Source organism: Lactuca sativa, chromosome 1 (genome assembly GCF_002870075.4).
Source record: "Lactuca sativa cultivar Salinas chromosome 1, Lsat_Salinas_v11, whole genome shotgun sequence".
Lineage (NCBI taxonomy): Eukaryota > Viridiplantae > Streptophyta > Magnoliopsida > Asterales > Asteraceae > Lactuca > Lactuca sativa.
The window spans coordinates 245,422,931-245,449,373 of record NC_056623.2 but is presented as its reverse complement, the minus strand read 5'-3'; the positions used below and the strand labels follow the sequence as shown (position 1 = coordinate 245,449,373).

The 26,443-nt window shown below is 37.0% G+C and overlaps 1 protein-coding gene across 1 annotated transcript; it reads left to right on the top strand.

Annotated features, from left to right (window-relative positions):
- Positions 1-23,008: 23,008 nt before the first annotated feature.
- On the top strand, positions 23,009-25,591 carry LOC111896889 (uncharacterized). The gene is made up of 4 exons (XM_052767420.1): positions 23,009-23,813; positions 23,912-24,316; positions 24,518-24,987; positions 25,094-25,591. Exons 1-4 carry the CDS (start codon positions 23,009-23,011, stop codon positions 25,589-25,591), a joined length of 2,178 nt encoding a protein of 725 aa, XP_052623380.1.
- The last annotated feature ends 852 nt before the right edge of the window (positions 25,592-26,443 follow it).

Sequence of the window (26,443 nt, the reverse complement as noted above, 5' to 3'; positions counted from 1 at the left end):
AGAATATGGCCCCTATTCATATTGAGACTTCAGATCTGGACCCATAGTGGTCTAAAGAGCCTATTCCAGCTTGCTTTATGTTGAGCTATGGAGGTAATGAGCTTAGGATGTTGTTTTTGGGGATAAATCACCAAGTGAAACCTCCTACACGTCACATGAGTGTCAAGATCCGAGCTTTACGTGATTATCAGGCTTGGGAAGGTCAGATATATGGATCAAAAGAACAAATCTGACCTCAGGAATTGAGTTTGTGCATGGCATGAACTCGCCGAGTCCAAGGGCAGACTCGGCGAGTAGGGTTAGGGTTTCCCGTAAATCACTCAGTGAGTAACTTGCCGAGTTGGGGGAATGACTCAGTGAGTCAGAGGGGAGATAGAAGACTGGAGTTCAAGGCAGAACTCGTCGAGTCGATCTTGAGACTCAGCGAGTTGAGTCGGGGTGGCCCCGCGATTCATGCCAGGTGTAACTCGTCGATCAAGGGGAAAGACTCGACGTGCCAAGCGAGACTAGAGAGATAGTGGACACGTGTAGACTCGCCGAGTCGCCCAAGTGCACTCGACGAGTCGGGTCAAAGTTTGACCGTTGACTTTTGTTGACTTTTAGGGTTTGGTCAACAATGGGGCCTTTGAGCCAAGAGAGGGGTAAAATGGTCTTTACCTTTCTGAGGGTGCCAAGAGAGGGTTGTGTCTAGTACCGAGAGTTATATTTATGAGAGTATTTAATTTATGTGATTAGGCGGAGGCTAGATCGTATTTCTACCGAGTCAGAGATTTACCGAGACATCTGAGGTGAGTCTTCTCACTATACTTTACCTAGTGTAGTAACAGAGTTATGTGACAGTGTATTTTAGATTTAATGTGCCAGTGTATTTGCATGTTATTTATGTGTTGTGATTTATTGTGATATGTGATATGCATGATTCAGAGTTTACAGAGTAGGATCAGTGGGTCCATAAAGTTAGGACCTTCGGGTCCATAGATTTAGGGCCAGAGGGCCCACAAAGAGTTGGGGCTGGAGGGTCCCACTGAGACACATTGACCAGAGGGTCAACAGAGTTATAGCCTCGAGTGGTTAATATGTGTTAGAGTGGTATTTTGGGGAACTCACTAAGCGATTATGCTTACAATGTTATGTGTTATGTGTTTCAGGTACCAGTGATGATCCCGGGAAGGCGCCGGCATGATTCGTACACACACGCGCGCGGAGTTTATATGTTTTGATCTTGGGGTTTTGTATTGAGATAATGTTGATACAATGTTTTGAAAAGTGAATGTGAATGATATTATATGGTTTTTAAAAAGTGAAAAATTGTTTAAATTTTTATGGTTTTACAAGTTGGAAACTTTACGTGTGATCTTATCTCTTCAGTCAGCTATAGCAGGTGAGTTATCCTCACTATATCGACAGGGTCTAAGGCACCAAGGTCGGCCCTTTATCGGATGGGAATCTAGGTAGTTGTTTGTTATGTTGTTGCTTTTCTATGTCTGCATCCTGGTAGTTAGGATGGTATATGTTAGAGACCTGGTTAAGGTCTGTATCATGGTATATAGGATGATGCTATGATAGTGATCGGTTAGGTCGGTATCCTGGTTACGATGATGCTATGTTATGTGATCTGCTAGATCGGTTGATTAGTTGTGAATTGCTATATGATTATATGTTTATGTGCACATGGTTGTTGGACTAGGGTTGGGTTGAGGCGGGTCCTACTTTGAGCTGTAGGAAAACATACCCAGGGCGGATCGGTTAGACCGAAGGCCCGACGAGCGGTCCGGATAGGCTGAAGGCCCTAAGAGGGCGGAACAGACGTGCCGAGGCTCGAAGAGTGGACCAGACAGAATGAAGGCCCGGTGCGGGCGGACCAGTCATACTGTAGACTCAGAGAGTGGACCAGATGGACTGAAGGCCGGTGCGTGCAGACCAGTCATACTGTAGACTCAGAGAGAGAGTGGACCGGGTGGACTGAAGGCCTGGTGCAGGCGGACCAGTCACACTGTAGACTCGATATGCATGGCTATTCTGTTTATGATATGATATGATATGTTTATGGTATTGTGGTTGGTATTTTGGGGCTAACTCACTAAGCTTTCGGGCTTACAGTTTCAGTGTATTGTTTCAGGTACTTTAGGAGATCGTGGCAAGGCGAAGGCGTGATCGTACCGCTCCTCAGTTTTATGTTGGTGTTCTGGGATACTCTAATAATAAATGAATTGAAAACCTTTTTGTAATAACTTACTGAATATGGGTTGTTTTTGAAAAGTTTAAATCTGATGTAAATTATTGGATGTTACAAGTTGGTATCAGAGCCTTGGTTTGAGTGAATTGGAGGAACATTCGTGTGAATTCAATCTCAAATCAAGGAGAGTTTTCAAAGTGAAATTAAAATGGTTTTCAAAAATAAGTATAGGAGGATGCGGAGGTACGATAAGCCAGAGCCAGTAAGTAGACCCCAAAATACCATACAAGTTATTTGATTATGTGATATGTTAGAGCAGCATGCTAGTACTAGGCTAGGGATCTTCAGGAATTACATGATAGAATTGCCTGATTATATGATGCCTGCTAGCCTAGGGTTTCCTGTTGTGTGAGGTAGTTAGTAGTTCCTCTAGAGGTGAGGATTGAGTGTTTGCCATGTATATGTTTATCGCTAGGGTGTTGTGGTGATACTTGATATAAACATGGGTAGGTGTGGAAGGTAGTATGGGTTCGTACTACTGAAAGCAGAGGACTCATATGCGTATGAGGGAAGTCAAAACCCCTAGGGTTGGGTTGGGAGTTGGTTCCTGGGATTTTGGGAAGCATCTGATGCTTTTGCGGTGTGATTTCAGTATGGTGGTTACGAGGCATGCCGGGAGCGGATCCGGATTAGGATCGGGATCAGGAGAGGGCGGTCAGGGTGGATCAGCACCACCCTAGGTCATTGGTCAGATGAGTACGGATGAGTTGGATACCAGGATTTGTGAGATCCTGCATGATGAGGTTGCTGCTATGTTCCAAGCTGAGTTGTCGAAGATGTTTGGGACGATCAAGACCGTGATGGCTGAGTATTTTGATGAGCGTTATGCATCTCTTGCAGAGACGGCTGTCGCGGCAGCTGCAGCGGCTGTGGCAGGGGCAGGGGGAGGAGCCGGTCGAGGTTTTCAGTATCGGGACTTCGATAATACGAAGCCCCCTACTTTTAATGGAGTTCAGGATCCAATCATTGCTATGAAATGGATGCCAGACGTGGAGGGTTGTTTCTTCACGTGTTCATACCCTGTGGATCAGAGGGTGAGGTGTGCTCTGAACCTTTTGAGGCTCAGGGCGAAGGATTGGTGGAGGTTGACCACGAGATCTTATTCGGATGCGCAGCGGGCTGCGATTTCTTAGGATCAGTTTCGGGAGATGTTTAGTGCCCGTTATGTTCTACAAGTTAAGAGAGAGAGGTTGGCCTAGGAGTTCTTGGAGCTGAAGCAGGATTCGAAGTCAGTGACGAAGATCACCAGGATGTTCACTGAGAGGGCGATGTTTTGCCCTGAGTTTGCTTCGGAGCAGGCTCAGATGTCCCGATATCTGAGTATGCTTAAGAGGGATATCATGCAGTTTGTGAGTACGCAGAGGTACGAGACCGTACTGGAGTTGCAGGAGGCCGCTCAGCGGCGTGAGTTGGAGATTGAGTTACAGTTACGAGAGCAGAGGCAGGCCCCGGTGCAGTCGCAGCCGGAGCCGAAACGGTCCAAGACCGTTGATTCTAGGTTGGGAGGTCAGGGTAGCCACATTTGTGAAAAGTGTGGGAAGGGTCATACCGGAGTTTGTAGGTCTGGTGGTGCGTGTTGCAAGTGTGGGAGAAAGGGCCATTACGCAAGGGATTGCCATCAATCAAACCCCGGTTCAGGATTTGAGGGTTTGTTATCATTGCCATCCGGTTGGTCACTTGAGGGCCAACTGTCCACAGCTTGTTTCCAGATCGGTGCTAGTTCCAGCACCGTCTAATGTGAGGATTACTGACGGGGGTCAGGGTGGAGCGAAACCTCCGAGGGCTCAGGGGCGCGCTTTTCAGCTCACAGAAGAGGAGGTCAGGGCAGATCCGGATGCAGTTGCGGGTATGTTTTCGTTTCGTTGTTGTCCAGTTATCTGGTTATTTATGTAGTGTTGTATTTTATTTGTCGTTCTGTGTGTTTCATGGTTTGGTTGGGAGTGTTAGTAACTAGGAGTTGTAGGCGGTTAGCATCCAAGGGATTGATGGTCAGAATTTGGTTGTATGGTCTTGTTGTCAGGTATAGCAATTGCGATTTGAGAAGTGTTCAGCGGAGAGTTGAACTCCCTTAGAGTTCGTGATGTGCGATGCCGGGAAGTGATTTTGTGGAGGTTGCTCGTTTCATAGGAAATCAGTTCATGGATAAGAGGAGTATGTTGAGTAGGGATGGTTGATTTATGTCGGTTGAGTCACCGGTGGTTGGTTAGCTATTTGGGATTCAGTAGTGTTTCAGTCAGCCAAGAGTGTGGGCTGGTATGAGTAAGTGACAGGCAAATGGGGCGGGGTACAGAACAAGGTTTTCAGAAAAAGGTGATTGGTTGTTGTGAGGCCTGGGATTAGGCTGGGATCTGAGTAGATGGAATGGAGTTAGAGTTCGGAACCCCTAGAGGGCTAGAACAGTATCTACGGGAGGGATTCCCAGGAAGGATAGTTCGGAATGATGTATGATAGTTTGAGAGGGTTCGGGGAGACTGAAGGCCGGTGGGCATACCAGTCAGGCTGAAGGCTCGGAGAACGGTTCAGACAGGCTGAAGGCCCTGACGGGCGGTCCAGACATGCTGAAGGTTCTGAGGGTGGTCCAAATTGGTTGAAGGCCTGGTAAGGCGGTACAGTCATGCTGAAGACTTTGTATGTGTTGATAGATCTATATGAGGAGATGGATTGAGTATGTTGCGATGCAATAGCAGACAGTAGGTATGGCCCCAGGTATTGATCATATTAGTGAAACGTGGTGTATGGACTTTGGTAGTCCTTATGATCAGATTCGGAGTACATGTGATGCATAAAATAGCGGTTACTCTATAATGGATAGTGTAGAGTGGGGTGTGAGCACAGTGGCACTTGTTGATATGGCAAGGTTGTCGAGTAGGCTTCCTTGGATAAGGAAAGGGAAAGGTATGTAGCTCCGAGAAGGAGCGTTGGTTCACTGCAGTGAAAGCAGTAGTGTGGATGGATGATTGAAAGTATTCCAATTATGGTTATTGAGCATTGTGTTTGTGCCAGTGGTATGGAAGCACATCCGGGTTGGGTGTCCGTTAAGGTCGCTGAAGGATTTCCGGTAGTGTAGAACTAGAGGAGTTCGGAAGGGATGCAAGGATGGAGCCTTGGATTTTCAGTATGGTTGTGATCAGGAGGTTATGTATGTAGTGGTAATTCATCCTGGGGATGTCCGGAGGTACCGTCAGTGTGTCGGGTTTTTCCAGCCCGAGGATGTTGGGTCAGGTACAATATGGGCTTGAGAGTGTAGATGGGAGCTCATGGGAGCTGCTCAGGAGCGGTAGGATGTATCATCCTGTCAGCGCGGGAAGAAAAGTGTAGGATTCAGAAAGGAACGGAATGAGTCCCATCAGTGAATTCGATAAAAGTTATGCCAGTCGAGGAAATGGATAACAGTTTGGTATCGGGTCAGGACCCGGTGGTCTATAGTGATACCCAACTTTTATAAGAGGCAAGTGATTGGGTAAGTTGGAGTGATGGAAGTATCATCAAGTGATACTTAGTTGATGTGTTTATCATTAAAAGAAAGAAGTCGGTGGCTGGTTTGAAGCAAGTTTCATGACTCTGTAAGGGAAGATTTGGGTTTTATCAAGATTTGCTAACAGTATTTGAAGGAACTGGAGTCAGTTGAGACCAGGAGCTGTATTGTGGGAGTATTATCTGGAATTGTATTGTTGTAGGCTTCGAGGGAGAAGCCTAATTTAAGTGGGGGAGAATTATAACATCCCAAGTTCCAAAGCAAGAGATCGGGGGTGTAAAGTGTAAATGGAGGTTTGGACTCGGCGAGTTGGAAAGGTAACTCGGCAAGTCAAGTCGCGTGTGGATCGCGTGAATAAGTGACCCGACTCGGCGAGTCGGCGGCTAGACTCTGCGAGTCGGTGCTGGAATAAGAAACCCTATTTTCAGGGTTTGCACCCTATTTAAAGGACATCATGTCCTCAATTTGGCCCTATTCTTCCAGAAAACTCCAGAGAAACCCCAGAAGTGTGTGATTCTCCTTTGATTGAAGAAAGTGAAGCTTGGAAGAGGAAATGGGTAAAGAAAGGTTGAGGAATTCGAGGATAGCATCAAGAGATCTTGTATACCTAAAGTCTACATCAGATTAGACTCATCTTTGGGGTAAGAAGTCACCTCCTTAAGCCTTTTTCCTTATTGTTCATCCATGGTGGTTGTTTTGGAATTCTTTAGCATGATTGAGATCTATTTTGGGTATAGAGACTAGATCTGAGGTTACAACTTCAGATCTAGGTTGTCTTGGAGCCATGAGGGCAGAAAGCATCAGCCATGGGGCTTGATTGAGAGTGCCTTTGTCCAAAAACCTTTTTGTAGCTTCGTTGGAGCTTGTTGAGCCTTGCATGCACGTAAAGTTGGAAACTTTACGTGGGAATCTGGCCCTAGGGGTCCAGATCTATGTATTGGAAGCAAAGAAATGGCCTGAAATCGTCTGAATGAAGATGTCATGTTTGGACTCGGGAAGTTGAAAGAACAACTCGGCGAGTCTGTTAAAGATTGCCTTGGACTCAGCGAGTCTGTTCTTGGACTCGGCGAGTCTGGTCGTAGAACCCTAACCTTTTCTGGTTAAGCCTCGAATCGGTGAGTCGAGGGACGACTCGGTGAGTTAAGCAGGATGGGATTCTGAGATTGTTGGACTCGACGAGTCTTGGGGCGACTCGGCGAGTTGAGTCGTATTATGGGAGTTTCTGAGTAAAGGAACTCAACGAGTCGACGGGTTGACTCGGCGAGTAGGGTCAACCAGGAAGGTTGACTTTGACTGAGGACTTTGACTTTGACCAAGGGTTGACCAGTTTGACTTCCAAGGGTATTTTGGTAATTATTGGTATTTGTTGGATTTGGTTAATTGGTAGTGTTCAGTGGTGGAGTTCGTGTCGGTGGTCGGAGCAGCATGATCTTATATCTTCACTCAGCTATAGCATATGAGTTATCCTCACTATATCGACAGGGTCTAAGGCACCAAGGCCGGCCCTTTATCGGATGGGAATCCAAGTAGTCGTTTGTTATGTTGTTGCTTTGCTATGTCTGCATCCTGGTAGTTAGGATGGCATATGTTAGAGACCTGGTTAAGGTCGGTATCTTGGTATATAGGATGATGCTATGATAGTGATCGGTTAGGTCGATATCCTGGTTACGATGATGCTATGTTATGTGATCTGCTAGATCGGTTGATTAGTTGTGAATTGCTATATGATTATATGTTTATGTGCACATGGTTGTTGGACTGGGGTTGGGTTGAGGCGGGTCCTGCTTTGAGCTGTAGGAACACATACCCAGGGCGGACCGGTTAGACCGAAGGCCCAGCGAGCAGTCCGGGTAGGCTGAAGGCCTCAAGAGGGAGGACCAGACATGTCGAGGCTCGGAGAGTGGACCAGACAGACTGAAGGCCCGGTGCGGGCGGACCAGTCATAATGTAGACTCAGAGAGTGGACCAGGCGGACTGAAGGCCGGTGCGGGCGGACCAGTCATACTGTAGACTCAGAGAGAGAGTGGACCGGGTGGACTGAAGGCCTGGTGCAGGCGGACCTGTCACACTGTAGACTCGATATGCATGGCTATTCTGTTTATGATATGATATGATATGTTTACGGTATTGTGGTTGGTATTTTGGGGGTAACTCACTAAGCTTTCAGGCTTACAGTTTCAGTGTATTGTTTCAGGTACTTCAGGAGATGATGGCAAGGCGAAGGCGTGATCGTACCGCTCCTCGGTTTTATGTTGGTGTTCTGGGATACTCTGATAATAAATGAATTGAAAACCTTTTTGTAATAACTTACTGAATATGGGTTGTTTTTGACCATTGGAATCTTCAAGAACGTTACTTGATGAAGAATAGGTGGTGTCCGTTATGCTCGATTATAATGGTGATTCTGATAAAAAAAAGGTACGACAATTTCTAAAAGGGTGGATTTTACATTAACTATAGTAATTAAGTTTCCAAATTTATAGAGATTTAATTTAATATAATAATTAATTTAAATGATAAATTTACTATAATACCCTTAACAAATGATTGGACCATATTTGGTCATACGTTCACACAATATTTATTGTTTATATATAATCCTAACTCTCTCTCTCTCTCTCTCTATATATATATATATATATATATATATATATATATATATATATATATATATATATAGGGGATGGTTCCCTTGAGATTAATAAAAAATTAGAGACTGTGAGATTAAACATCAGCCAATGGAACTGAACCTCAACTTCCGTCAACTATTAAATGATGCATGTGTATAACAGTAAATTTCAACTTAATGTTTAGAAAGAAGACACCTTCCATCTCTAAAAATCATCTTATCGCTAAATCATTGATTCTCAGTATCAATCAGGTAATTGTATCATTTCAATCTTCAAAAATCATTCAATATCATCATAAAGTTCCTATTTTTACTAAATCTGTTATCAAATTAATCGCAATCTTCAAATCGAAAAAAACTATCGAAACAGAGCATCAGTTCATATCTTTATAAATACGACACATAATCCTCAAATCGAAGAAACAAGCATATCGCATTCATCAACGCAATTCAAGAGAACATTTGAAAATTGAACCAAAATCAGTTTTCATAAATGATGTTGAATTCAAAAGAAATTGGCGAGTCGATCACAACTGATACTATTTTAGCTTAAATCAATTCATCTCGTAACTACGAACAAATCGATTCAAATTCTTTGACTTCTGAAGAACTTCAAAATACGATTCGTATTGAAGGTACACATAGTTTGTTTTAATACTACATATTACACTTCATTCTGATTTTTTTATCATACAGTATAAATTACGATTAATTAGATGTTACGGTGTATAATCATATACGATTATACATACTAACATTTGATTAATCATATATAACAATTTAAAAAAAACATATGATTTATCATATATGTTCATAGATCTAAATATATGATTAATTATATATTAAATAGTATAGTCATAAATGATTATACAGTATAATATATGATTAATCATCTAAGAGATTATACAAAAATATATGATTATACAACATAAGATATGATTATATTAGCATGAATAATCATATATGATTATTCATATGTATGATTAATCATATGTATTTATAGTTTGTAATTTTGATTTATCATATATGTCTTCAAATTGAAATATATATTAATCTTATATTACGATGAATAATCATATATGATTATACATCATAAAATATGATTAATAATATATTACAAACTACAAATACATATGATTAATCATAGATGATTAAACAGTATTAAGTATGATTACCTATAAATTAATACATATATTCATTTATGATTACATAGTACAGTATATGATTAATCATATAAGACAATGTACAAACATATGATTTAACATCTAATAATATATTAATATCTATTGATTAATCGTATAAGACAATGTACAAACATATGATTTAACATCTAATAATATATTAATATCTATAATCATATATTACTTTTCATACTAATGTATAATGAATAATATATACATTATATAAATACATATTGTTAATCACATATGAATATTACAGCATAAAATTATATAATAACATATTTGACATTCTCTTCTTTTATCAGATGAAAGTTCCAATTCAACAAATGAATCATATTGTAGTAACGTAATTGAAGAATTTCAATATAAACTAGATGTCCCTACTGAAATTGTACAAGTTGTAAACAACGTTTCCAAATCACTAAATATGGCAGTAAAAATGTATATTGATTATGCAGAAATAGCAGGTTTTCAAACAAGACCGAGTAGCCAATAAAAATACAATATCCAAATAATAATAAAAAATATTATATGAAATAGGGGTGGCAAGGAAAACAAAAACCTTATGATACGTTGGCTACAAGCTCTATCAAGAGGAAACCAAATTCGAACAAGATAATTACTAGTTGTACAACAAAGATTATATTTGAAAATGTTTATGGAACAATAGATTACAAAGTTAAGAAATTCTTTGAATTACACAACCATCCAATGGAAATTATTGAGGAAAGACCTTATATGAAAAAGGAAATAAAGATGTCATATTCTGAAAGAAAAAGTTTGTAGTACATGCACCAAAAGCTAAAATTGGTCCAACAATGGCTCACAAATACAAGCAGTTTTGAAAGGAGGATATGAATATGTAGAGACACAGGTAACAGACTGCAAAAACTTCAGGAGAGGAGTAAGTAGAATATTATGTTTCAAGGATGCTCAAATAATGATAAACAAAATGAATGATCGTAGAGATCATTACCCAAATTATTCATTTGAGTTCCTACGTAATGGAGATATGTTGGTTGCTATGTTTTGGGCAGATGAAAGAGAAAAGGCTTTTTATGCAGACTTTGGAGAAGTTATATCTTTTGATGCAATATTTAGAACAAACAAGTAAGTTAATGTATATATTTTACATTATTTATACATTTATTATTAAAATAAAAAATATATATACAATTAACTCTAAACATACTATTAATCAAATATGATTGTACTAAACATATTTTCTTTATATAGGTATAAAATGGTATTTATTCCATTCACAGCAGTTGACCACCACAAGAAATCAGTTACTGTTGGTGTTGGGTTGCTGAGTAGAGAGACAATTGCGTCATATGAATGGCTAATTAAAGCTTTTCTTAGACCTCATGAAGGGAAATCACCAAAAATTGTTCTGACCGATCAAGATCCAACAATAAAACAAGTCGTGGTATTTGGAGTTTGAGAATCTCTTGATCATTCGTTGATGCTCGGTTCGTATGGTCTCACATCCTAGAACCCAAATTGAAGAATCATGGAAGAACTGAAGATTTGAAGTTCATCTCTACATGTGTCACGCTTAAGGCTCGAATCATGTATGTCACACCCCGAACCAGACGGCGGAAATGTCCAGGGGCTCATGTGACTAACAATTGAATAATCATCACAATGAATATACATGAAACATAACATCATCATTACCATGCATAATATAATACAACTGCTATTGTTTACATCAAGTACCATCTTTTAAATTACATGACCGAAACATTCAATGTATGATACTTAACAGTAGACAAAACAAATCCCATTTTCTTGTTGATTGTTCTGCTTAACGAGTCCCTGAGATACAAGTTATTTTGAAAACGTCAACATATATAATGTTGGTGAGTTCATAAGTATGTTTGATTTAAAGTCTTTGTATCTTTCGTAAAAACCCAGAAAATCCAATATTTTTTGTATAATGTTTGAAAATGATGTGAAAATCAAGTATAAATGCATGTGTGAATTTCATAGTTGTAACTTATACGAGTATTGTTTAAACTCATTGTATGGTGAATAAATGATAAATGTATAAGAAAATTTTTCCTAGAAAATCCGATATTTTATGTCTTAATGTCTAGGTTCTTGTCCTCGTTGATTAAGTGTTTTCATGTTGACACAATTAAAGATTTACTCTTCTATGTGTTTAAGTGGTGTTGAATCCATACATGAGCCGTTATAACCATGCATGATAATGACTAAGTTGCCCGTCTTGGCATTTTTTTCCAAACGTCGGTCTTTCTAAGGATGTTGTCGCCCTAAACTGGCCTAGTCTAGTTGTATCGAGCAACTAAGGCGTGGGGGGTCACCCCGTATAGATCTATACACAAACTCTCGCTTTCTATTCAGGAAACTCTGATTATAACTACAAGCTATGATTGTACACTCATAGGTACCAACCAACAAGTCTCACTAGATTCTCAATCCCTTTTCGTACTATGTTTATGTAACACCCTAAATTTCAAAACAATTTTTCATAATATTTAAAACATATCTCCATCTATTAATATTATAAAATCTCGTTGTTCACATGTGAATGCATAACTACAACCCAAGATCATAATGTATAAAATCTCCTCATGTGTGTGTACTGATCATGCCGGCGCCTTCCCGTAATCCTCGCTGGTACCTGAAACACATAAGACAACAACTGTAAGCATAAATGCTTAGCGAGTTCCCCAAAATACCGCATACAACACATATGCCACTCGAGGCTATAGCACGACCCTTCGGTCGATGTGTCTCAGCGGGACCCTCCAGTCCCATAGCTCGTTGGACCCTCTTGTCCGGTCATAGCTCATTGGGCCCTCTGGCCCGGTCTGAATCGTTGGACCCTCCAGTCCGGTCTGTATCGTTGGACCCTCTGGTCCGGTCTGTCTCGTTGGACCCTCCGGTCCGGTCTGTATCATTGGAACCTTCGGTCCGGTCTATACAATCATATAACATACATATATCACATAGCACATAAACTCATTCATAGCACATAATCTCATACTCAGCACATAATCTCATACAAAGCACATAAGACCCTCCGGTCAACACATGAATACCACTCTACGTAACGTATAGTGAGAAGACTCACCTCGGGTGAAGAACGGCTCCTATAGTCACTGCTGCTACTCACCGAACTCCAACTCTATGCCAAACCCACAATAAATCTCAATTAGGAGCCAAGTCCAACCTCTCCCTTATTGGGTCTAAAGATAGACCACCTAGCAGTCTAATAACACTCTAAACCCCCTTTTGAGCCCACCAAAGCCCAATAATAAATGGGTCCTCATACGGCCCAATTCCCAACCAAAAAGGCAACCCAAAAACAAAGGCCCCAAAGCTCATATATACATTCCGCTGGCCCAAGACTCTAAGCATGAAGCCTAAGCTCCAAGCCCAACACTCAAAGCCCAAAACATCACCTAGCCCAAAAGCCCACATAGGGGTTACGCGGGGCGTACCTCCTTTGGTACGCTCAGCATACTCAATCACGCACAAATTTGATCGAAGACCTCAGCCCAGTACGCGGAGCGTACTAGGATTACGCTGGGCGTACTCTTAGTTTTGCATAAATCAATTTTTGGGTCTTATCCCATTAAGACCTTAACTCGTCTCTTGGATCTGGACTTCCTAACATCTCCTACTCCATAAAGTCGGAACCTTTAAGCCTTTGCATGGTTGTAAAGGCCCCTACACTCCCTAGCACCTTTCCTTCTTCCACAAAAGATCAAGATCTCATGCATGGCTCAATAATCTCATCCAATATCACATTTTTATGAACATACAACTCTCATAGTTCTGAAATATGGAAGATCTAGGTCAATGGAGACCATTTGCCCATAAAGTCTCCACCTTGGGACCAAAAACCCTAGAAATGGGTCCATAAAGCATAACACAAGAAAGACTAAGAAAGCTAGGAGCTTTTTACCTCTAGAAGAAGCTCCACCCTCTAAAGAACTCAGATCCAGACTTGTACTCCATCTTCTAGCCTCCACAAAGACCTTCTCTTCTTCTTCTCCATCATACAAAGACTCTTCCTAGCTCAAAACACTCATACATCACTATGGAACGATGAAGATGCTCTCTTGAGGTTTCTCTCTGTGAAATGGTGGCTAAGGACAAGGCCATATAGGTGCTGCAAAGGGAAATTTTCAATAACTCTGAAGAAAATAATTCAGAAGAAAAACAAATCTTAACTTATGTTGAAGATGAAGATGGCTTTCATGCAAATCTTTTAATAAAACAAGACCTTCTCTCTCGAGTTAAGAAAACAGATTTAAAAATAAAGAAAGAAAACATTTTCAAAAATGTTCCTTCTAAACTTAGTATTTTAAATCCTCTTAAGAGGAAAAATGAAATTTTCTACTTTGTTAGTACCAAAGAAATGTCCGTAGACATAAAAGATACAATAGGAGCTGTCTTTCTACCCCTTTTAACTAAGGAACAATGAACAATAACTTAAAAAGTATTCCAATTGAGATTAGATCAAAAATTAGAATGGTCCATATCGGAGCTGTAAAAATTTTGATAAAATCCCAATTCCAAGCAGGAATAAATTCTCCCATAAAAATGGATTTAATTGACAACAAAATTACTGACAGACAGGACTACATCTTAGGTGTTGCAAAGGGAAACCTTGCTTACCAAAATTTTATGTTTTCAGTCTATCCAAAATTTGCTCTGGATTTAAAATATGCAAATATAGATAAAACCTTATCTTTTATACATCACTTTGAAAGAAGTGACCTTATGAGCCCAGGTGATAAACCATTCACCATAACCTATCTCATAGGATATGCCTTGACCAACAGTCACCATAGCATAGAATATAAGAAAGATGAGTACATCGAACTTGATGATGTCTTCTCAGAAATAGGCCATGTAAAAGATAAACAATTTTGCGACATAAATCCTCAAGAATACTCTTGGGTGTTAAATATAGCTAGAAATAAAAAAGCTCTAGGAGAAACTCTTAGACCAAGAATTTCAATGGATTCACTCCATATAGGAGAAAGATCAGAAAGAAAAGATAGTAATTTAATAAGAAACATGTCTTTAAAAATTGATAGTCTACGCTAGAATATCAAACAAATCACTGAGATTATAAATGAGTAATAAAATTGATTTTCCTCATTTCTATAAAAAAGTAAAACAGTCAAAATTAAAACTCTTGACGATAATACTGAAAAGAAAGAATACGTTTTCTCTACTTCTGGAAAAGCTAGTATTCAAACAATTGTAAATCATTGCAATAATCTCAACTAGATCATTGCAAGATGTCTCTTAAAAACTTCAAAAATAAGCCATTATCTTGGTATTTCAAAAAATAAAATACCTTTTAACCAATTTAAAAATGATTTAGCCTTTCTGGTTAAAAACAATCTTGATAAAAATGATTTTGAAAAATTCTTCGAAGTTATTGAAAGACAAAATAAATTAACTATCAAGTTAACCCAGTCTATTGACAAACATTCTATTCTTTTAGAAAACTCTTTAAAAACAACCAATTTGTTGAAGAAGTCACCAAAAAGGCAAATATTGAGGGCACTCTTAAGGAAACAAACCTTAATATCACTAATATACATGAGCAGTTAAAACAGCTAATAGGATGACCACAATACCCGAGCTCAATAGATCAATGACCTCGATACCCGAGCTTAATAGATCAATCAACCTCCTTAATGAAAAAATAGATGGGCTGATTATAAACTTGGACTTAACAGTCAATAAATATGTAACCATTACCCAGTTGGAAGTAGCATCTGCAAAAATTATTGCAGACATTACTAAGGAGTTATCTGAAAAGATTGACTCTTGCCCTTGTAATAAAGACATTCTTGAGCATATCAAGAATATCTCCATCATAGAACAAAAGACCAAGCTTGGAAAATATTCAGGTCTTAAGAAATACTCACCTCCCAATCCCAGTGTTGGAAACCCTGACTTAGGAAGCTCAAAAAATTCCCAGAAAATTGACATTTTCAGGAAAGAGTAAAAATGAAAGAAACAATCTCTGAGCAACTCAAGAAATATTTCTTTAATCTTCAATATGAGGATTATGATAAGGCTGGCCAAAAACTTATTCAGCTTTTTTCATTAGAAACTAAAGAATGTGAAAAATTGTGTCAAAAATAACCCAACCTTTTTGATCAATATTTTTAGAATGACTAAAATAAATGAACCTGATACTGAATCAGAATAAGAAGATAATTTTAAAACAAATACAAAGACTGTTAAGTTCGAATATTCAGATATGGAAGATGATGAAGCAAAATCTTCTTATACAGCCACAAGTAGAGGCAATAAAAAGAAATATGAGTTCAAAATGCCTGTCCACAATGGTATTCCAAATAGTGGTCAAGGACCCAATACGATCAATGTACTCAATATTGATTGTATCCAAGATCTAAAACTCAGAGAAAGAGTTGTAGAAAAATGGGTTACTGAGATTTCGCTAATCTTACAGACAAACCCAGATGAATTTGAAAAAGCAAAAAATGTTCTACTACTTTTAGAACACAAAACTGATGGAATTGTGCAAAAGTTCCTAAGAAACAATAACTGGAACAAAGATTTGCATGGTTCAGATCTTTTTGATAATATTATAATTTTCATATACACTACTTTCTTAGGTCTTGATTATATTTCTAATAAAGACTTCACCATTAATAAGAAAGTTGACATAGCAAGAGTTTCAATGACAAAACTCCAATTACATGATATTAGTCTTCTCGACAAATACACATGTATGTATGAATCATATATGTATGATATTCCCCAAAGAAGTGAATATGCGCAATGGATATCTGCTTATCTCATGAAAATTCCAATTATTGGAGAAACCTGTACCGATAGATGGAAAAAAGAAGTTACTGGAGAAATCCAGCAAACTAGTCTTTCTTATGCAACAAAAATTGCAAAAGAAGAAATTGATAGAATCTGTCAAGACAAATATAAACAACAAAAGCTTAAAACAATAAGCAAGGATTGTTGTAGCATTCTCTCTGATTTCAAAAACATTGATATTGGAAAGAAAAATTATAAGAAAAAATATAAAAACAAAAAGAAATACAAATCTTTTTGGAAAAAGAAAAGAAGAAAATTTTCACCAGGGAAATACTTCAAAAAACCTTCAAAAGAAACACCTAAGAGGACTACTTCCTGTCCGCAAGGAAAGAAAAAATGTAGGTGTTGGATCTGCAATGAAGAAGGACACTATGCCAATGAATGTCCAAATAGAAAAAATACCCTGACAAAGTCAAGGTTTTACAAACCGCTATCAATGGAGGTTATGAAGCTCTTGAAGAAGAGTATGATGGTATACAACATGTTTTTACATATCATGTTGAGACTGAATCTTCATCAGACACTGATGAATATGAATCAACAACGGATGACTCAGACTAGTCCCATACAGACCCCACTTTTCAGGGAGGAGGAGATTAACCATTTTTGCGCAAACCTCCAAAAAATTGATGATTCCCTAATCATGAATCTTACTAATCCAAACTCTATTTATGTTTCTTCCTTCCTTAACTTTAAAGGATATAAAAAATTTAGAGTACATTGTTTTGTAGACACATGTGCATCTTTATGTCTTGCAAGCAAATTCATCATTCCGGATGAATTCTGGGAAAACGCTCCCAAAGAAATTAGTGCCACTATTGCAAATGGTGATACCATAAAAATTAATAAAGTTTGTAGAAATATTAATCTCGAACTTTCAGGAGAACATTTCAACATTCCCACTATTTACCAACAAAATTCAGGAATTGATATCATAATTGGTAACAACTTCTGTCAAGTCTATGGACCATTCATACAATGGATAGATAGAATTGCCTTTCATCTTAATAATGATATGGTAATTATAAAAAAGGTTACAGAAGCCTATAGCAAAGGAAAACCAGGTTTTCTTGAAACTCAAGAAAAAGGTTCTAAAGAAAAACAAATTCCGGGTACTAATATAACCCAATAAGGGATTAATAAAGAAAGGATTATTTCTATTCAAACTACTAGGTTCAAACAGATCGAGGATCTTCTTGAAAAAGCTTGTTCTGAAAATCCTATTGATCCAAATAAAACCAAAGGATGGATGAAAGCTTCAATTAAGCTTATTAATCCCAAAACAATTATTAGAGAAAAACCTATGGTTTACTCTCTACAAGATAGAGAGGAATTTTCCAAACAAATCAAGGAATTACTTGATATGAGACTAATTATAGAATCAAAATCCCCTCATATGTCTCCTGCCTTTCTTGTCAATAAAGAAGCAGAGAAAAGAAGAGGAAAAAAGCGCATGGTTGTCAACTACAAAGCAATCAATGATGAAACTATTGGAAACTCACATAATCTTCCCAATATGCACGAACTCTTGACTCTTCTATGAGGAAAAAACATTTATTCAAGTTTCGACTGCAAGTCAGGTTTCTGGCAAGTTCTACTTGATGAAGAATCACAACTTCTCACTGCCTTCACATGTCCTGATGGACTCTTTCAATGGAAAGTACTACCCTTTGGGCTTAAACAAGCTCCTAGTATTTTTCAAAGACACATGCAGAACGCCCTACGAGGCCTTGAAGGTTTCTGCACTGTATATGTTGATGACATCATGATCTTCAGCAAAAATGAACAAGAACAGTATGTTCATGTCACACAGGTTCTCAGAACCATTTTAAAATATGGAATAATACTTTCAAAAAAGAAAGCTCATCTTTTCAAAACAAAAATCAATTTTTTGGGTTTAGAAATAAATGAGGGTACTCATTGTCCTCAAAAGCATATTCTTGAACATTTACATGACTTTCCAAATGTTTTAGAAGACAAAAAGCAACTACAAAGATTTCTTGGTGTTTTAACTTACGCTGAAACATATATTGAAAAACTTGCAGCCATGAGAAAACCTTTACAGGCAAAATTAAAAAAAAGATGTTATAGCGTTCCTTAAATAGGGATCGAGTCTAATTTAGGGTTTTGATTCTAGAAAGGGTACGCCTAGCGTAGCTCAAGGTACGCCCAGCGTACCGGGAGCAGTCCGCATCCAAAACACGCCCTTTAGTACGCACAGCGTACTCGAATTCCTTGATTCACATTTAAGGGCTATCTTGACAACTCAGAAGAGAAGAAGGGTTTAAGGGATGTTCCTGAATTTCGGGATGTTACAGTTTAATGTGTACGTATATGTTTTATGTTTTTGAATTCAAAAGGTACATATATATATATATATATATATATATATATATATATATATATATATGTGTGTGTGTGTGTGTGTGTGTGTGTGTATGTATATGTATATATATATATATATATATATATATATATATATATACGATGTTAAATGATTACGCAACGGTATAGTTATGATCACAAGCACATGAATTCCGTTCCAAGCCCAATTAGTAAGTAAATGGACCACGAAGGTCCAATAACATGTAAGAGGTTAATTTGGGCCCAATAGACATGTATTTAGGCCACAAAAGCCCAATAAACATATAGTCCATAACTTAGGTTCAAATTAACAGGTGGGTCGCAATGCCCACTAAACACGTCATGGAACACATTGGGCTCAATATACACTTAGTTGGGCCCTTAGGGCCCAACAGCCAAGTATCATGAACATTAAGCCCAATACTTGTTTATCGACGTATTTTGTTCATTCGTTTTGTTTCGTTGTTTGTTTTAGCTCAAGGTTTACCAGATTGACGTTAAGAAGCTTTCTGTTTGTAAAAATGTCATTTTTGTCCAATAATCCTCAAATTTTTAGTTAAGCTCCTAAAGTTTTGTAAAAATGACAATTTAGTCCATAAGTTATAAAAATTTGCAAATTTGTCCCAAATGTCTAAAAATATATAGTTTTAACCCAAAAGTTATATTTTCACATTTAGAACTCTGTTTTACAGAAAAGTGCATTTTAAGCCCTTTGTTTGTAAAAATTTACACTTTTGGCCCAAATTTTGGTAAAATTTACATTTTTGGTCCAATTTGAAAATAAATGTTATTTTTACCCTTAAATTAGGTTTATCTTCATTTATGATCCCAAACTTTGGAAAAATATAATTTCTAACCCAAAACTTCATTTTTTTCACAATTTGGGCCCCAAAAACCATGAGGCCCAAATGTTGGCCCATTAAGCTTAAATTTTCAATTTTGACCCTTTTTAAAGTATGTTTAACATATAAATACCTTTATATTCATGTAGGACCTGTTTGGCTCTTATAAAAGCTTAAATGACACTTTTTACCCTTATCTTTTGTTTTCTTGACAATTTTGACATTTAACAAGGTTCTTGTTGAAATCTTTTGTATCTTAAACATGTAATCACTTATGGCTTGATAATGTGATGTATATAATGTCATAGTTCATAGAAAATTGTTTAATATTACTTTAAATTTTGAGATCTACAAAGATCTAACATATTTTTACCAAATAAGTTAAGAAATCACACAAAACATGCATATAACACATAGATCTACACATTTTTCTTGTATTCTCCCCCAAAAATCATATGAAAACCGAAAACAAGGGGGTATGAACTCACCTTGCGGTGATGGATCGGTTTTGATGAAGAAGTGAAAGAAGTTTTTTTTATCCTAGCAAGCTTTCTTCAGTAGATCTTGAACTTAGATGGTTCAAATGTGATGAACTTTGAAGATGAATTCTTGATGTGCTCTTGGTATTCTTCAAAATTAGGAAGATGGAAGGCGAAAATTCTTTATACTAGAGAGGAAAAATAGGAGAGAATTCTTGAGTTTGGAAGATGAAATATGATGATGGTGGTGAAGGCCCTAATGGCCATGAGTTTTGAAGATGGAGAGGGAGAGAGAAGACTTCCTAGATAGATGAGAACTTACCTTTTTGTATGGTGGTTTTGGTGCATGGGTGACCACCATGTAACATTGAGGTGGCACTTGCAAATTTAAACCCCTTTTTCCTTTTTTTTATGCATGGGCCAAGATTTGAGCTAGGAGGAAGGAGGATGAATTAGTTTGGCCCAATTCTTTTTTTTGCTCGAAATTATGAAGTCCATAGAGAAATTTTCAGACCATTGGGCCCTTGGAAGTACTTACGGCCCAACATAAGATAAAGGGATGGGTTTTAGGTCCATTAGGGTTAATTGGAGTTGTTATGGTCCAATAAGGCTCATTAGAGTAAACTAATCCATTTTAGGCTCATTAAGGCCCAAAATGTTAAGTTTTATGAATGTGGGTTCATTTAGAGCCCATATAAGGGTTCTAAGCCCCTTCTAGTCGAATTGAATGCTTATTGGTCCGTTAGGCCCAGTAAGAAAATCCTAGTCCATAAAGAACTTGAACCAGGATTTCCAAGGTTTTCAACCCTTAGTTGAGCATATGAGATGTATTTGGATGAGCATAGAATATGATATTCGTTTAGAGTACAGGTTATTACACTAGGTGAATGATTGCTTGAGAGTGGAATTTCCTAGCAAAACTGCTAGTTGTGACAACGTAGTTGCTTGATTTTGGAAGATTTGAAGCGGGTCATCCATTCCTAACTTTGAGGGGGAGAATGTTGGCTGCAAAGTTATCCATGTATGGATTTGTAAATGGCTTGAATTTTGTAGACCCACTTGCATGTGGTGCATTAGCCTTGTGACTTATGAGATAGAGAGTGAGAGAGAGACGTGTAAACACCTCTATATAAGGTGGGTTCATACCACTTATGGAGGTGTGCTTGAGAGATGTAACAATGAGTGTGTTTGTGTGTTAATTATGTAGATTTAGATCTAGATCCCTTTTTATGTAACACCATACATAATCGAATGCATCTCTTAAACACCCAAATCACCGTGTTCATTATGTGTTCTTTAATTCCGCATGCTAAACCAACGTTCATAAATCACTACAAGGGTAAGTTCTGACTTTTTAGTTAAAGTTCCATCTCATTAATGTTCATATAGAAAAAAAGCTTATTCAATGTATAAAGGACTTATATATTATGTTAGAACTATTATATATTGTCAATTTATAAACTTTAATTTGATTACTGGGTTGTCTGTTGTCATTGTTGTCATTTGGCTAACTAATTTTTTGATGAGACTATTGTTGAGTTTGACCGTTTTATTAAGGACTGAACTATTATGTGTTGTCAATTTATAAACTCTTATGTATTTCCACCACTTGCTTTTGTAGGCTTAAACTGATGTGGTTGATGGATTTATTGACATGGAACCTATGGTGGCATGTTGACCATTCTTTTTTGTTGATTAAATTGTTATTGTTGTAAATTTTCTCCTGTATTTTTATTATGGTTGAGATTAAAGTTGCATATTTAACAGGAAACATGATAACCAACCATGTTGAAGTGTACTAAATATTTCATACATAGATAATGATCCCCTACCCTATATTAATATTTGTTCATTCAAGAAACCTCATCTGGTCATATACCACTTTTCATTTGATTTATAATTTTCTTTCACTGCGACATGCTTCTTCTTTCTTTAATTTTTATGTTTGTCCATCCTCTTTGAAATTACTATAGAACCGTGAAAATACTTTTTCAGTATTTTATGTTCTAGTTGAACCAATTGAAGACCAATGTCAAAACCATGTTTCCATATGTTGTGTATTATTAAATAACCAAGTTTTCCATATTGAAGTCTATTTAAATATTAGTTAAAGTAAATATTTTCATGGTTATAATAATTTAGACTAACATTGTTTTAACCTTTTTTACTACAAAATTAACATTATTGAATATGCCCTTATCATATGTAACTTTTGAATCGCACATTAATTTTTTATTAGATTTTAAACCTCAATAAGCTTATTATATTTATTTGTATAAATTTAGGATTTTACTGAATTTGAGTGTCGGCTTTGACCATGTGCAACATGGGCATTCGAACAGGGCCAAAAATCGTAAGGCGCCCAATTTTTTTTTGGTAGTATAAGCAATGGGAAGCTCATTAATCTAAATTAATCAATAGAACAAGGCAAGGGAGTAGTCACAAATAGAAGCCGCAATTTGCAGCACTTCATGATCAATAATTATTCGTTCGTTCAAAAAAAAGCAATCAGCAAAGACAGCAATTTAGCGGCTCAGCGTCATTCACTCATTCAGCAAGGGTAGACGATCTTTTATGAGAAATTGAGGATTATCAAGGGTCCATTATCTGATTTTATCTCCTGCTAATCAACCAATCAGGTAAGATTTATGAGAATTGAGGATTATCAAGTTTATAGTTGTCAATTGCATACTTGAATGATTCATACTTTCATAGATTATGAGTTTAATAGAATATTGAATCATTGAATGAATTTAATATTATTGAACGAATTTAATATTTGATTATCAGTTTATCTACTATAGAAATTAGTTTAATAGTCAATAGAATAGTGAATGAATGAATTAGTTTCTAAGATTCATAGAAACCAGTTTAGTAGTTTAAATTATGAGTTTATGTTTATTGTAAAACTGTTTATCAAATTATGTTTATTGTAATTGCTTGAATGTTGAAAGTTGAAACTTATGAACTTGTAGTGATGAATTCTAAACAACCATCCGGTTATCAAAAACGTAAAAAGAGAAAACTAGATGAAGAAAAGAGAAAGGTTGATGTCGGTGCTCTAGATAAGTTTATCCACATACAACCTGTTGAAGAGCACATTGAAGAGCATGTTGAAGAGCACATTGAAAAGCATGTTGAAGAGCACATTGAAGAGCAAGAGCATGTAGAAGTAGAAGAGACAGAAGAGCATGAGCCTGTTAAAGACCTTGTTGATGTATATGATCCAAGAAGGTGGGAAAAACTTAATTCGGATGAGATTAAAATTTTGGTTAAGAAAGGTCCTAAAAGAGATAGTAGTATTATGTATGGTCCCTACGATAAATCTGGTAGACGATTTTCTGCAACTTTGTATACAAGAACTTTATCAAATTTGGAGAAGTGTGATAGAGAATGGCTAGTATATTCGAAAGAGCTAGACAGGGTATTTTGTTTCTGTTGTAAAGTGTTTAGAAAAGGGATTTTAAAAGGTAAATTTGATGGTGAAGGTTATGCAGTTTGGCACCATGTTACCACTAGGGTAAAAGAACACGAAATTTCATTGGACCATCTTACAAATAGGAATAAGTGGTTTGACATGCATAAAATATTGAACTTGAACGAAACAATTGATAAAGTTCAACATGAGCAATTCAAGAAAGAAAGAGATTACTGGAAACAAGTGCTTTTAAGAATTATTGCAGTAGTGAAGTTTCTTGCTACACATAATTTAGCATTTCGTGGATCCAATGAAAAGTTGTATAAAAAAGGTAACTATAAATTGTATTTTTTGTTCCAGTTCCACAAAAAAAAATTTGTTAATTATGATGACTGATTCCACTTCTTATTTGTTAATTATATTTAACAGGTAATGGAAATTTTTTGGGTGTCATTGAAATGTTGGAAGATTTTGACCCGGTTATCAAAGAGCATGTGCGACGGATCACAAGTGAAGGGCTTCATGTGCATTATCTTGGCCACCTAATCCAAAACGAACTAATATTTTTGCTAGCTAAAGAAATTAAAAAAGAACTTATCAAGAAGATAAAGGAAGCAAAGTACTGCTCAATCATACTTGATTGTACTCCCGATTCAAGTCACCAAGAACAAATGACTATAATAGTGAGGTATTTAAAGTTATCATATAATTCTGTTACTGTCGAGGAGTCCTTTTTAGGTTTTTTGAATGTTGATGATACCTCCGGAAAAGGATTATTTGATATTACACTTGAGGAGTTAAAGTATCTTGGTCTTCAAATTGATTATATGCGTGGTTAAGGCTATGATAATGGGGCAAACATGAAAGGAAAACACCAAGGAGTGCAAAAGAGATTTTTAGATATAAATCCTAGAGCGTTTTACACTCCTTATGGTTGCCATTCTCTTAATCTAACATTATGTGATATGGCTAACAAGTGTATTAAAGGAAAGAACTTTTTTGGATTCATCCAACATATTTATACTATCTTTGCAGATTCTACTAAGAGGTGGGAAATTTTGAAAGATAATGTTAAAGCTTGGAGTCTTAAGTCATTGTGTCAAACTCGTTGGGAAAGTCGGGTTGAGAGTGTAAAGGCTATTAAATTGCAACTTGTGGATGTACGGGAAGCTTTACTTCAAGTTGGAGAAAAAGATAATGATGCTGCAATTGCAAGTGAAGCAACTTCACTAGCAGAAAAAGAACTTAGTGACTATGAATTTTTGGTATCAACTGTTGTTTGGTATGAAGTACTAAACCATGTGAATATTGTGAGTAAGAAGTTACAATCAAAGGATATGCATCATGATAATGCTATTACAGAAATAAACAAATTGATTGGGTACTTCAAGGATTATAGAGAAACTGGTTTTTCAAAAGCGATTGTTGAAGCTAAGGAGATTGCTATTGAAATGAGTATGGATCCAATATTTCCACAAAAGCGTTTGATTGAAAGGAAAAAAAAGGTTTGATGAGAGTTCATGTAGCGAAGAAGTTTCATTTACACCTGAAGAGAATTTCAGAGTCAGTTATTTCTTATACATTGTTGATTAAGTTATTTCTTCTCTTGAGACAAGATTTGAACAATTCAAAGAGTATGATAAAGTATTTGGTTTTTTATTTCCACAAAATTTGAGGGGAATTGAAGATAAAGATCTTAAGTTATATTGTCATCGTCTTGAAAAAGCACTCAAGTTTGAAGAAAGATCAAATATTGATGCTGAGGAACTTTATACGGAGTTAAAATTATTTGAGACATTGGAAACCAATGAATTTAGCAACTCTATAGATGTTTTGAAGTTTTTGAAAGAACTTGATTATTTCCCAAATGCAAGCATTACATATAGAATATTGTTGACTATTCCAGTAATGGTCGCATCTGCAGAAAGGAGTTTTTCCAAATTGAAATTTATGAAATCTTACCTACGCTCCACAATGACCCAAGAAAGACTTAGCAGTTTGGCGATGATATCTATCGAGAACGAAATCTTAGAGAGTATAGACTATGAAGAGTTGATCAACCAATTTGCAATCAAGAATGCTAGGAGAGCTTCAAGGATCGTCGGTTAGCTGTTAGGATATTGTATTAGTCATTAAAATACTTTGATTTTGCTATGTTTATTGCTATAAGGTTTATCGTCATTTTAATAAAAAATTAGTTTATGTAATTTAATTCTTTAAAATGTTACACGTTAAGGCCTAAGATCCTTTTTTCTCCGTTTCGTCCTAGGCATTTGATTCCTCAGAACCGGCCCTGTTGAATTGCCACATCTAGCATTTTTACTAGGAAATTCTATTCTCGTGTAACCATTCAACTATCTAAAGACATGTAATCTAATTGAATATCATGCTCTATTCTCATTCAAATACATCTCATGTGTTCAAATAAGGATTGGAAACCATAGGAATCCCGGTTCAAGTTCCTTATGGACTAGGACTCTCTTATTGGACCCAATTCATAAATTTCTAACATTTTGGGCCATTTGGGTCTAGAATGATTCATCCTAACCCTAATGGGCCTTGTTGGTCCATAAATGACTTAATTAACCTTAATGGGCCATAAACCCATTCCTTTTTACCATGTTGGGCCGTCAATCAACTTAAGAGCCCAATGGGCTGAAAAAATATTATTACACTTAATGAATTCGAGCAAGCCAAGAAAAAGGAGCCCAAACCAATTCATTTTCATCCCTTATAGCCCAAATTCTTTGCCCAAAGGAATTATTAGACAAAAAAAGAGAGAAATGAAGGAATTATGTAGCCTTGACACCTCATGTTTGCATGGTGGGTATCCATGCAAGCATCACCTCCATCTCTTCTCTTTCTCCATCTTCTTATACCCTAGGCCGAAATTCCCCACCACACACCTCCATTTTTCTTTCAAAAACTCTCTCAAACACTCTCAAAAACCTCTTCCTTCTT